Source organism: Pezoporus flaviventris, unplaced genomic scaffold (assembly GCF_033815535.1).
Source record: "Pezoporus flaviventris isolate CSIRO_AGI_PZ_B2104156 unplaced genomic scaffold, CSIRO_AGI_Pfla_v1 ptg000047l, whole genome shotgun sequence".
Taxonomy (NCBI): domain Eukaryota; kingdom Metazoa; phylum Chordata; class Aves; order Psittaciformes; family Psittacidae; genus Pezoporus; species Pezoporus flaviventris.
The window spans coordinates 9258611-9272536 of record NW_026892595.1 but is presented as its reverse complement, the minus strand read 5'-3'; the positions used below and the strand labels follow the sequence as shown (position 1 = coordinate 9272536).

The 13926-nt window shown below is 40.6% G+C and overlaps 1 protein-coding gene across 1 annotated transcript in view; it reads left to right on the top strand.

Annotated features, from left to right (window-relative positions):
- The window catches only part of GAD2 (glutamate decarboxylase 2), a 37633-nt gene extending 26910 nt beyond the window's left edge, over positions 1-10723 (top strand). The window contains exons 11-16 of the mRNA XM_061468226.1: positions 627-691; positions 4149-4227; positions 5917-6066; positions 7809-7916; positions 9664-9753; positions 10438-10723. Coding sequence (XP_061324210.1) covers positions 627-691; positions 4149-4227; positions 5917-6066; positions 7809-7916; positions 9664-9753; positions 10438-10611 — 666 coding nt within the window. The 3' untranslated portion in view covers positions 10612-10723. The remainder of the gene's footprint in view (positions 1-626; positions 692-4148; positions 4228-5916; positions 6067-7808; positions 7917-9663; positions 9754-10437) is intronic.
- The last annotated feature ends 3203 nt before the right edge of the window (positions 10724-13926 follow it).

Genomic DNA, 13926 nt, shown 5'->3' with positions numbered 1-13926 from the left:
GTCATTTTTGTGAATTCTCTCCCCAAAACGGCTTGGTCATTGAGTTTCCATAGGGCTGAGCATCTTGCTCTTGGATTACTGTGTCAGCCAAAATCAGCCCAATTCAAAAGAAGAATTTGTATGTACTTTAAAGTACTTTGAGTCATGTGAAATGCCTGTTTGTCCCAGATCTGTGTGAGCAAAAGCAAATGAGTAAGAGGCAAGCAGTAAGCAGTAGCGGTTGGAAGTATGACGAAAACTCACCAGAGCAGCTGAAATCCCAGTCTGGTTTGTTATCATCACTTCGTCACTAAAGGAGAAAAGGCAGCTCACCTCGGGGCAGCTCTGCAAGTCAGTAATTGTAGCATGGGGAAGCCCAATGTGTGTGTGTCAGAGGAGGTTGGCGAGGTAGGGAACAGCAGGATGATAAGGGTGGGCACTCAGATTATGGGCTATAAACTGTTGCTTCCAAGCTACTGGAAGAAAATTGTTAGCACAGTTAATGTCTCAGGCCCCATTTGCCTGGTCATTTTGGAACATGCCATATCAGCAAGAAAAAAGAAAGGACCCCAAACTGATCTGAAAGCACAGATGTCATCATGGAGAAAAGCAGAGTTCTCATTAAGATAATGTGTCTTGCCTTCCAGGGAGCATGGGGAGGCGGCCTCCTGATGTCAAGAAAACACAAATGGAAGTTAAATGGTGTTGAAAGGTATGATTTATTAATGTTAATTAAACACATTTATTAAGTGCATTTTAACCCACTTGTGATTACCATAGCAATGTCTATAAATAAAAACAAAAATCAATGTTATCTCCAAGATACAATATGAAGAAATTATGCAAACTGTCCTTCCAGTTGAAGGCGCATTGCTGAGTGCCTTTGTTCAGTGCCACAGTAGTGCAGCTACCAAGCTGTTTTATAGTAGAAACAGCAGACGTTTCTTGTTTGCTTTTCTGTTCCTTGCAGCATCAGTTCTTAGGCCCAGAGTGGTTTCTGCAACATTCTCTGATTCAGCATCCAGCATGAATTAGCAACTGCATTTCTCTAAAAAATTAATCTTAGAGGTTTCATATGGTGAAGTCTTAAGCATAAAGGTGGGTGCACCTGCAGTTTGGATAAGTATCCTGGCAGTCACTGACCACTACTCTCGCATATCTGGAGAGAATACCGCCTCTCCAAGCTGTAAATGACATCTTCTCAGTAAATGTGTGCCTGGATATATACACAGTTGTAGTCATGAGCTCATGAACGTGATATAACAACTTCCTGATCCAATTCCTGAAGATTAGGAGGATACCTTGATAATTCAGTTCCTTTCTCATACATCTCACATGCAAAATTTGGAAAGCCGCCAATGGCTCTATGAATTTGATTCAATTAACACTGCCTCCAACACTCAAAACTTACATATTATGCATTAAAAGGACATCAGAATACCCAGCAAGTTAAAAAATTTACCCAGTTGCCAATGAGGACAGAGTATGAGAACGAAAGTTTGCCTCCCACATTGCTGTGCAGATTCTGCTGGAATGAGAAGTTCAGGTTGAATCTGTATTGGAGGATTTTCCAAATAATATGCATTATATCCAGAATTCCACTGGATTTTATCTAGTGCTTTGATAGGCACCATCTCCATATGTTTGGCAATGGATTAATGAAATTTGTCATTTCCAGTGCTGTTCCTCTGCTTGATGGACACGGCTTGTTTCAGTTTGTCCAAATCTCAAATGTGGATACCTTTAGAGCAAACTAACAAGAACAAGACTAACAACTTTTATGGGCATTCCTGTTTCATGGTAGATATTCAAGCACAACCCAGTCACTACAGATGTGAATAGAAGAGAACTGGAGCTGGTACTCGTGTTTGATGGGTTAGCAAGGTACAAGGAGAGATCATAAAATGGAACGCTCTGTGCTCTGAGTACTCACATCCTTCTGGTAACAGGCAGTCCAGCAAAAATACCCCTATAAAAGGCAGGAGGAGTTGCAGAACCATTCTTTCTATGCTCTAGAGTCCTCACAGAGCAGATTTCAAGCTGCTCCAAGACACCCTGAAGGAAGCACGTTCCCTGGTTTGTGCAGCAGATAGGTCTGGCCACCATCAGGGGTTTCAGTCTGGTGTCCGTCTCCGAGAGTCGCAGGCAGGGTATGACAGCTACCTGAGAAAAGCATGTCTGCGGCTGAATGAGTGGTCCCATGCAGGCTCTGGGAAGCCTTCCTGGGGCTGCAGCTGGTCAGTGAATGCACCTCAGTCTGTTTTTAATGATGTATGAGGACCAAATTCTGCCAGTTTTGAATCTCTCCTTCATCCATTTGAAATTTCTAAAGGAAAAGCATTTCTTCTTTATTTTCTGTGACCCACAGCCAGAAAATCACACAGGAACTTGGTGCTCAGTTATTTAGTACCGAGCATGCTTTTAAAAAAAACATCTGTAGATCCCTGTAGCTTTTCTACTTCACTGTTTGGCTCAGTCAGCGACTGATGATGATTGAAGCCCAGAATAACTGATAACAAATGAAAAATGGTGGATTTTTATTTTACTTTTTCTTTTTCCTGTGTGTATTTGGATGTAATTGGGGAAATGAGCAACCTGAGGGTAAATCAAATGTTTTAGGCAGATAATTAACATCTGGTTGTTGTTGATAATCCTTTTACTTGAGAAAACCCATACCACTACTATTACCTAGAAGTCTTAAAAGAATTTCCGCCTGATTCTGCATTGGCACAGATAAAAATTAAACAGTAACATATCAAAGGAAATTCACAGACCTGGATGCATGTTCGGAATCATTAGCTTTGGTGTTGTAATCAGATGACTGACTCTGAGCTGATTAAAAGCTGCCAAATACTCAAAAAGAAAACCAAGCCAAGTGGCCAGATGTTGCCTGTGGAAGATGGTTCCCTACAGAGTTTGCATCAGGCACTTGCGCAGTTCCATTTAAATAGCAAAGAAGAAAACGGAGAAGGGCTGCCCGCTGTCCATGTGAATATTGGAGTTGTTTGCTTTGAAGGAGTGGAAACAATTTGGCAGGAAATGATAAAGATATGCATAAACCTACAGTACTGTTTCCAAATCCTACAAAGCAAAATACTGCCAGATTCTAACATGCTCACCTCTGTTCACATAAATGTTACCTGCAAGTTTATCCTGGGTCCTTCAAGTTTTTTTATGTACCAGTTGACTGATTTATGCCAACTTACATGATCAAAGCTGCACCACATGAAATCCTGTGTACTATGAATCCTTGACAGCCTGCCAAATAGGATGCAAATGTATACATCTATCAGCTAATCATCATATGTAATAATAGTAATTTAAAAACAGCCAGTCAAGCATAACACAAAATTAAAATAATAAACAACTGGACAATCTTCCATTCAGCCCTTGCCGCAGTCCCTAATGTCTCTTCTCTAGGCTATATTGCAACAGCACCCTGTTTGTTCACAAGATCTAGGCTGACAGCTCTTTTTGAAATGAATGTGTCCTGAAGGGAGGCAGGATCAGACTCTTTTGTAGAAGGGTGGATCGGTTCTATGTTTATTACTGTGGTAATTTTGGACCCAGTCCTCCCATTGTGTGAATTACCATAGCCAAGCTAAAATTAAGCAGCTGCGAGTTTGCCATCAGCAGAGCAATGGCAAAAATTACTTTGGGCCAGGTTTTCCGAGTTACACAGAGACTTAGACACACACAGAAGCATTTAAAGTCATTTTAAAAAATGCCTGTGTCAGCTACTTACTAAAATCTTGCTGAAACTGGAACCAACAGGAAGGAATCTGCTCCTTTGCCGGCTTCCTATCTGCATCTTTAATCAGCTGTGTGACTTCAGAAATTTCATCAGTCAAGTGGGTGTTTTCAGGAAGTTTGCCCAATGTTTATAAAGTATAGGTGACTCCCCAGAAAGCTTAATACTGATTAAGTTCAGTGAACAGAGCAATTACCGTGTGGTAAGTTGCCAGGATTGTCATTCAAAAACCAACTGCTGTGGATTAGGTCCCTTATGAAGACATTGCTTTTCCTAATAATCAGCCATGACTCTTTTCAGCTTTGCTTGCTCAGAAAAAGGTGCACATTGTTCATTATTATTCTAACTATTTCTAAATGTCTGCATAGTTTCACAACCATAGTACAGTGTTTGAGTTTCATGTGGTTTACTGTCCCAGGGCCAATTCAGTGACCTGGAACCCTCACAAGATGATGGGCGTCCCACTGCAGTGTTCAGCCCTGCTAGTAAGAGAGGAGGTATGTCCCAGTATACTTGCTTCTTTTTTTCCTGATCTTTTCTGACATTTTGCTTCTAAATATCCTGGATGTTTTCTTCATAACTGTGCCATAGCTAATATTAGCTAATGTGAGGAGGGTTATGAAAGAAACTGAGAAATAGACTTCTAGTGCTCAGGCTGTGACTGCAAAAGGAATTAAAGCAGCTGTCTACCAGAAATAATAGACCTAATCCATGGCAAAATCTTTACAGAGTTTTGTGGCTTTCCATTCAAAATGTCCATAGATAAATACTGAGTGCATAACTGTGTAACTCCACTAGCTGCTGTGTAACATAAAATGTAGCTGCAGGCAAATTCAAGTCCTCTTGGGGTGAATGGTATGGTATATGTGCAGAACATTTGGTTCAGGATCTAGGCATCATTACACTTTCTAGATTTTTATGGTAGATATTTCCATCCAGCCCTGATCTAGATATCCACTTTGGGGCACGTGGAATTAAGAATGGAACACTAAGTTCATTTGGAGTAAAAAGTAGACTTTTCATTTAGTACTAGAATTTAAATTACCCTCCAGGCTTGTAATTCTCATATAACCATCAGTTACTGGGACAGCTGCTATACAACCATCACTTACTAGACCAGCTATCAAAAAGCTGGTTCCTTTTTTTGCTAACAGCTGTACAACAGATTGCACACAAAGTGATTGCACTTAGGAAAAGAGAAGCTGGCTTTTATTTGCCCTCTGGGTCAGTTCCCTGAGACAAGTCCTGCCTGGCTGAAGTAAGTACCATCCTTGACCTCTAGTGAGAACACATGGCTCAGATTAGGGGAAAGTAATATTTTTTGCTCTTATTTTGCTATCTCGGTTTTGAGTTACACATGAAGATTAGACTTGATGATAAACAGCCATATTTTGATTCTTCTTGGACTGGAAATAGCAGTTTTAGGCAACAGCCCTAAGGTATACCTTAAACTTGGTTAAGGACTTAACTAGAGCCAGAATATGGCTCCCTGCATTTCACTTAAAACGTCAAAAAGGAAACCTCATGCTTTTCTGAGCCAGGTGTCTTCACCTTGTTGGCTTCCGGCCCTCCCACAAAGCTGCCTCTCAGAATGGTGTCTTGAAACCCAGAAATAGCTCTAGCTGGCTGTTTAAAGCCCATAAGCTCTTCGGTCTTTTCAAAGCTTTCTATACCACTTAAGCATCCAATATGCAGCTGAGGGCTTTGCAGAAAAGAGCTGTGCCTACAGAGAAAGGAAACAATGAAAATCAGAATTTCAGAGTCCAAAGCAATTAGAAAAGTAGTGTAATACTGCTTAGTCACCAAATTGGCTTTGTCTGACTCAACCAGAAAAGATGCCTTCTGAGGAAAGGAGGAAAAGTATAAAGGCAAGATCCAAAAATAAACTAATGTGTAATGATGTTAAGAAACACCATGTCCAGCTTTTTAATAAAAAAAAATGTCTTGGCTCTGAAACTGCATTCCACATTACCTAAAGGTCCTGGGCCCTGAATGGGATGTGACAAACTTAGTCCACTACTGACCAGCTAAGTCTGCTTTTGTCACTTCTTTTTTTGGTCTGCCTTTTGCCCTTCGACACATATTCCAGCGAATTTGGGTGTTTGTAATTTCCTGCCCAAAGCAGCCCTCAAAACAGTAGTCACATCTGTGCCAAAATCACGTTTTTGTGTCTTTGTTTCTACAAGGGATTGATGCAGAGTTGCAATCAAATGCATGCCTCCTATCTCTTTCAACAAGACAAGCACTATGACCTGTCTTATGACACTGGAGACAAGGCTTTGCAGTGTGGGCGGCATGTTGACGTCTTCAAGCTATGGTTGATGTGGAGGGCAAAGGTAGGACTGCCTGCAGTATATTTGTTTGCATTAAAATAATGCACACCAGATACAGGGTTTTTTCCTGCAATCACCATTTTAGAAAATATCTGACCTGAATCTCCTGTATATAACATGAAAGAAAGAACATTATTATTTTCTGGGATTTCACTTTTAACGATTTAGCTTCAAAGCAGCACACATGATTTTGAAACTTGAACTCCATGGCTTTGCACAGCATTTGCTTTGTGTAACTATAGGAGTCTTAACAACATAAATCATATACCTAGGAATGTTGTTAAGAAAATTTCTGGAAATAAAAAGATTTTTTAACAACACTCAGAAATTAAACATGGCAAATCAAGACTGGAATACCCAGTTTCAGTGCATGCAGAAGATATAAAGTCATCTTTTGAAGGAGTGGAGGAAAACTCATCAAAATCTGTTCTCTGAGAAGTCTGATTAATTCATCTGTATTTGTAGAATGTTGCTAAGTTCTTCCATGTATTTATCCAGTCTGTTATGTCAAGTTGCCTCAAGTTTTTTCAGAGGAGATGACATCACTGTTTTAATTTTCAGAAAGCCTTGAAGATCCTCATGTGCTTCATTAAAACTCTGAAAGCAGTTCTGAGGCAGACATCAAATGTCGCTGGAGGTGTGGGAGTCTCTAAAGGAGGGTGGAAGTTTCTGTGGTCTCAGTAACTGTTGTGCTAACTGGTGTCTCCAGAGAGGCAGCCAATTTTAGCCACATGTCTCTCTTTCACTCCAAGACTTTCTCCTGGGGCTGTGCTAGCTCTACCCTGTTTTGAAATCTCAATACACAGAGGGATAATGACGTGGCCTTTTAAGTCAGTTCTGCACTGCCAGAACAGATTTAGCAGGGACGTGAATCTATTATTCAGACATTTTTTCTTCTAAACCCTGATTTTTCAATATGCCTTGTACTGCTTTTTCTCTTCTCACACCCGGCTTGTAATATTAATGATATAATATGTTTCTTAAACAGTTTGTCTATTCCAGCTGTTTATTCCCCTTCCTGCCTCATGAAGCTGGAGCCTTTCTTTGTGGCATCACAGCTTGTGATTGCAGGAACAATTATGATGTCACAGGGAAAGGATTATGGACTTCTGCCAGAGAAGAAAACCCAAGATCTGCTGCAGCTCTTAAAACCACAGCCTCTGAGTTTATTAGAAGAGAGACAAAACATTACAGAGGCAGGGCAGTATCTAAACAAAATGTGCATTTTCAGAGGCATCAGGCCAGGTTTTAAAAGCCCATCTGCCCATTCTGCATTTAACTGAAAAGACAAATTATTCTTGAAAAGCCCCCAGCACATCACCCTTGGAAGATTAAAATCCCCTACTTTCAAAATAGCAGGAGACTCCCCATGTCTGAAACTCAATACCTCTGGACACACTCTTCTGTGCCAGTCCAGGCTATCCAAAACTGTGCTCAGGCTCTCTGCAAAATCTACAAAGGATGCCCTTCATTGAAGGTGTCAGTAATATTTTGCTGAGAACCAAGCTAGTACCTGGTGCTTATTTTGTAGAGGTGGCTATAGAGAAGTCGGGGGCAAGAGCTAGAGACAAAAGAGCTCTGCTTAGCAAAGTCCTTCATCTCACAGAATCAGATCCTTCATCTGTCCCAGAGAGACTTCCGATAGGTGACTTGTGCTGATGCTTCGGCAAGTGCTGCATGGTTCTTTCACTCTTCTGGTTTACAGAACAGTTATGCAGCTTTGTTTTCTCCCTCTCTTTCTAAAGGGAACCACAGGATTTGAAGCACAAATTGATAAGTGCTTGGAACTTGCTGAATACCTATACAATAAAATAAAGAACAGAGAAGGGTATGAAATGGTGTTTGACGGAAAGGTATGTATTGCAACTTCTTTTTCCCATTTTGGCAACAGCACTTGCCTTAGCCAACCTATTGGGATGCTACCAACACCTTAAACCAAACAGCTTATGACAGAAAGCAGTGTTCCTTGTAACAAATCTCACCATTTCCCCATCTCTCTGCCTTGTGTGATCCAGGGACAAGGGATTTGAGGCAGCTGTGCATACGTTTTCAGTTTGCTCGGTTTCACCCTGATGAAACTAAACACTGGCATCTCAGGCTAACACAGCACACACACAGTTGGAACCAGCTCTTAAGTAACGAATAGAAGTTGCGGTTCATAATAGCAGAGTCTGTTACAAGTGTGGGTTGCAGTGCCCCATACAACTCTGAATGGGGACAGTTGTGCAAAGTGCTTTTATCAGCGTTCTCCAGTGGGCAGTCAGGAGACCTGCAGGGACCTGGGGTGACCTGTAGGGACCATTTGCACTGCAGTCCCTGCTGTGATGGGATGCAGCAGAGTGGCTAGTGTTGCTCGGAAGCCTGGCTGGCTCATGTGGCAGAAGTGACACCACGGTGGAGACTGTAAATATCTCTAGGCATGTTTTTAATATGGGGTGGAAAGCTGAGATGGGACCGTAGGTGCCAGGTACTCAGCTGGAGCACAGTGTCCAGGGCAAGGTAGTGCAGCCTGGGTTGCGTGGCTGCACCTGTGAACTGCATCAGATTGGTGTTTGGCCATCTCTTTGTGGGCAACCCTCTCTGGGTGGGGACAGGCTGGTGAAGACCTGTTGCAAAGTTAACTGGTGTTTTGCCTGTAAAACAGAAAAAAAAAAAAAATCTCATTTTAGCTTTTTTCCTCATATTTGTGATAGCTTTTGCTCTCTGTAATTGCCCTGGAAGATTTTGTCACCCAGAACATTGCTCCCTGGTAGCGATCACTTAGTGCATGCCTAAGTGCTCTACAGCACAAGGATAAAGCCACTAGATTTCTTCAAGCAGAGATCACAGGCTCATACCTGTATGCCCCTATGTGATTTATTTCCCCTGCCTCACACATCATCACTGAATTTGGTCCACTGGGTCTAATGATGAGTAAAGGAACTGGCAGCAGAGAACAGCAACAGAGGTTGCTGTAACTCATACATTTAGCATCCAGCAAAGAGGAACAAAGCAAGGCAAGCAACTGTTGGGACATTGCAAAAATACACAAAATGTCAGCTAGGTTTTACACCTTTCTACTTGGTGCTCCCATGCAAGTTAAATTAGCTAAGATGCTGTGGTGCATGCATGTTAATAGCGCAGCTAGCTGAATCAAACTGAGAAGTAATAAATTTTATTAAATGTAAGACAATCTTAGACTGTCTCTTGCACCACCTGTGGCTCCTGTTTACAGGACCACATTCTGTATTTTTTTCTCATGTAATAACAGCAAATGACACTGTCCTTATCTCTAAATGAGACTCTAGCCTTAGCTGCACAATCTCTTCTGCCTCTGGAGGGAACAGCACCTATGAAAACTAGATGCCTTTCAGTAGGGCATAAATGCATTTGCTCTGCAGGGTGATCTGCTTCTGCATCTGACACCCTGGGAATAAGTTGCCTAAAATTATTTTTTCTGCATTAATAATGATGATGACTCTCAATGGACCACAATAATGAAAAGCATTGACTGCTGACAACAGCATGATGTGCTGAGAGGGAGAGAAGGCGTGAACTTAATTGCAATTGAGGTATTATGACCATTTCTTACAACGTAAACCGTTATTATTCTGTGTTTAGCCTCAGCACACAAACGTCTGCTTCTGGTACATACCTCCCAGCTTGCGCGGTATGGAAGACAATGAAGAAAGAATGAGCCGCCTTATGAAGGTAAGCAGCGTCCTCCAGGACATCATGCAGGGAACAGTGAAACCCTTGAAGGCAGGCAGCCCCTGAAATGATCTCCCAGGGCACAGGGCAAGGTCACCTCACAATATTCTGGCAAATGATATCTCCATGGTCATTTTACTGCAGGTTAGCCTGGCACCACCTTACTCTGATCTCAAAGTTTGTATTCCCTTGGTTTGCCTCATCTGTAGAGCACTTACTTACTGTGTGTGTATTTACTGAAGTTACTGTCAACTGCGGTAGCTAAACCCAACAAATGCAACAAGAGCTTAGTAATACTATGGCAATCTCGCATATGAAAAGAAGATGGAAAATTACTGTAACTGTGATTTCAGCACTAGAAAAAAAAGAGCCACTGTGTCCCTGTCAGCAATATTGCAAAAGAAGGAGAGTAAATTCCCCAGTGATTTTAAGAACAGGGCAAAGAAACAGGATAAACCAAATGTCTTTTCAGTGAGACATTTATTCCATAATGGAGTTTAACGTTTTCATCAATATTGGACATAATTTCGTTTAAACTACTTCTTGTAGCTCTTCATCTTTTTTTAAAAAAAAAAGAAGAAAACGTGCTCTGTGTTTTGTTGTAATAATAATAAGGATGATGGTAATAATGAAAATAATGATAATAAACATGGTCCAAATCCCCTGCTTTTTGTTACACTGCAGGTGGCACCGGTGATAAAAGCCAGGATGATGGAGTATGGCACAACCATGGTGAGCTATCAGCCCCTGGGAGACAAAGTGAATTTCTTCCGTATGGTCATCTCAAACCCTGCAGCAACTCACCAAGACATTGATTTCCTGATTGATGAAATAGAACGCCTGGGACAAGATTTGTAATAATTGGGTGTGAAAGTCTGTTCCTGGACTTCCAAGTAGACAATTAAGTTGTCACAAACTGTGCGAATGTATTTGTAGTTTGTTCCAAAGTAAATCTATTTCTATATTGTGGCGTTGGAGTAGAGTACAGTTTAAAATCAAGAAACATGGCTCCTTTAAAGTCCTTTCCTGAATTTTAGAAAACCTCCTTAATAATTAGCTACATAAAAGCTGCATTGAAACAAATAAGGAAGAACAGAAGATACTGAAAATATTTTTCCCAATTTTAACACAGCAACTACTTTAAATTAAAAGCAATTGGACTGAATGATGTAAATTTGCCCAAAATGACAACAAAATCACATTGGGGGAAGTGGGAGGGGACAGTGAGAAGCAGAGTATAAAAGCTGTGTGTTTAAAAGCGAAAATGTTTTGCCTTTTTCGTAGTACTAGAACAGAATTTCTAATTTACCTAAAGCAGCATTTCAAATGTATTTAAATAGGTATAGTTTTACAAAAGGAAATATATATATATATATAAAAATCCTATTTTGTAAACTATATATTTTTATTTTATATGGGTTATAAAACTGTGAGGACAGAAACTGAAAATTAACTAGGATCCTTTTTCTTTTGATGGAGGTGCCTCAAATATTTATTACTGTTTGTTTTAAAATATAAGCCCACATACTACGTTCTTAAGAGGTTCCAGTACCTCATTTCTTCATATCATATGGATTGTACATCTCCAGGGTTGATTATTGAAAAATCTCAAGAGTACTGCAGCTCTTAATACCACTTAATAAGATCAGTTACAGTACAATAATAGGATGCTATTATTCTTACTTATGTTTCCCACTTGGCCTAACAAGCAGACACACAATCAATATACAGTGCTAACCAAGACTGAAATAAGGTTGTATTTGGATGGTTTCTGTGTCCTGTAATAAAAAAGCCTATCCAGAAAAAAGTCACATGTCTGAATTAATGCTCACCTCATAGCCATTTATGCTATGAGCAGTCCAAAATGACATTGAAAATTAAAATTGGCTGAAATTCTTACTAAAGAAATAGATGCTTACTAATGAAACCTCACAGCTGCATTAAGAAGGTAAAGGCTTCTTACAGATGTACAGGTCTGCAAGACAAGGCCTAAATTAAATGTAACTAATCTGAGTGACAGGGATGGGGTCTAAGTAACAAACTGCTTTGTCAAAGGTTTTTCCCAGTGCTGGACTCCATCCTTGTCTGCAACAGGTTTTGAAATTGCAGAAAAAAAATGAGATAAGGCTACATCTGCCTAAAACAGCCCATGAAGAGCCTCACAACCTTTTTGGAAACCATGGGCACAGCTACTGAAGAATTCATGTGCTGCATCATTCTTTAATATTAGACGTGTCTCTGGCATGAAAACTGAAATTTATCCTCTTTCCCCCTAACATCTGGAAGTGTTGGTAAGAGTTCTGCGACTCAGGCCTGTCTACTTATAACCCTACTAAAGTTTTGGTTTCAACTTTGCCTGAACTTTTGTTTGTAAAGCAAAGTGCAGTGTGGTTTTAATTTCATTTAAAATAGATAAGTGGAGTATTGAGTCAATGTAATATCAAGAGGACATGAAGTAAGAGGAAATAAATTGTGTCTGTAATTGTGTTGCCTTTATTAATTGATAGTACTGTTTTGTCACCTCAGATTGAGGCTGTGCACTTTAGATTTAAACTGTACAATGTTGCAAATCAACATGTGTTGCTGTATAAGCTTGTACAATATATTATTGATATGTCATTATTTGTGTGGTAGTAGTATTGACTCTTGATATTGTAAGAACTGCATTCATGCCGGTCCCTTTACTATATCTTTGCTTGGTATTAACCTCTCCTCGTCAGCTTTTGGGTAGACCTCTCACCTCGCTTTGGTGGACTTCCATTGCTACCTGCGATGCCTAGTGTTGCAAGCCAAGCTCTAGAGGAGATACCAATTCCATAAGGAAGGCCTTCCATGTGACCTTTGCTAAATGTGTCAAAATCAGCAGAGTAATCACTGAAATTCTTAGAGCCACAAATTGGATTCCTTTTTTCTTGCTGGGAAAAAGGCAAGCAAAGAGCTTAAAAAGTAAAACTAGTACAGGGACAGTGATGAAGTGATCAGTAGCCTGGTTACATCTTGCATGTGCAATTCCATTTTAAAGAAGTGCTAAGTGCAAACAACATTTATTAGCTGTATGCGCTAATCCAAGATTTACATTCGGTGTTCCAGGAGAACCAGCACTTTTTTTTCCACTTTACTGTATTTACTGCAGCCAGGAAAGAGCGGCATAGCAATCTGTTCTTGTGTTTGACCAAAATATCTTATCTGTGGTGTTGATCTAAATCTAAATAAAAGTGTAAAACATGACTCTGGGTCTTTTCATTAGCAGCACTGACGGGCACTTTGAGCGTTTATCACTTGTGCCATTTCAGAGCAAGGCCCCAATAAAGAGAATGTTTAATTGTAACTTTCTGTGGCTCCTGTTGGATTTTTTCATGGTGAGATGCATTCTGCTAACTACTGTAACGTAAAAAAGTCAATTCCATCACCAGACCCTTTTTGAGGCAATGTTCAGCACCAGCTTACAAGTGAAAATCTGCCATCTGGCATTCCTTTACCTTATCTTTACAGACAGATTTAGTTGCTTTATTCTCCTCAGACAGGCTCAACTATTTTTTGTGTTTTGTTTTGTCTTTTTATTCCACAAGCACTTATCCTCAAATTAACCATAGGCTCTAAACAGCCTCTGGCACAGCAGCAAAAGCAGTCAGGGCACTTTCCAGGACAACACAGACTAGACTATGGCAGCAATTTAAAAAGGCCATGAAGTAAAAAAGACAAAACAGCTGATACAAAAATTAACATTTTAATCCTCATGTCTCCCCTGGTCCAGGGCCTCATTCCTCCAAAATCTGCCACCTGTCTACTGTATTTTCCTTCCACCCTCTTAAGTGCTACCCAGGAAGATGCCAGCAGCAGAGAGAGAAAACAAAATGATGCCATCAGAGCAAGAGTGGTCAGAAAGCTTATGCCTGAAATGAGATTTTCTGTATCATTTCTTCAAGTCTGCAGCAGAATTGGAGCTGAATGCCTTTGCTGAGTACCCACACAGAGCTCAGCTAGGAGCTCTGGAAGGAACTGCAGAGAGGGAGAAGATGTGGGAATTAAGATACTATCCAACCTCAATAAAGATCTTCGTTTGGCACTGGGAAAGGGACCACTGGTTTAGCATTTTGGAGTACTAGCCCCATGGGAGTGTATGAAGCTTGGGCTTTGCTGTAAACCTGCTGCACCCAGAGCTGCATGGAGTCT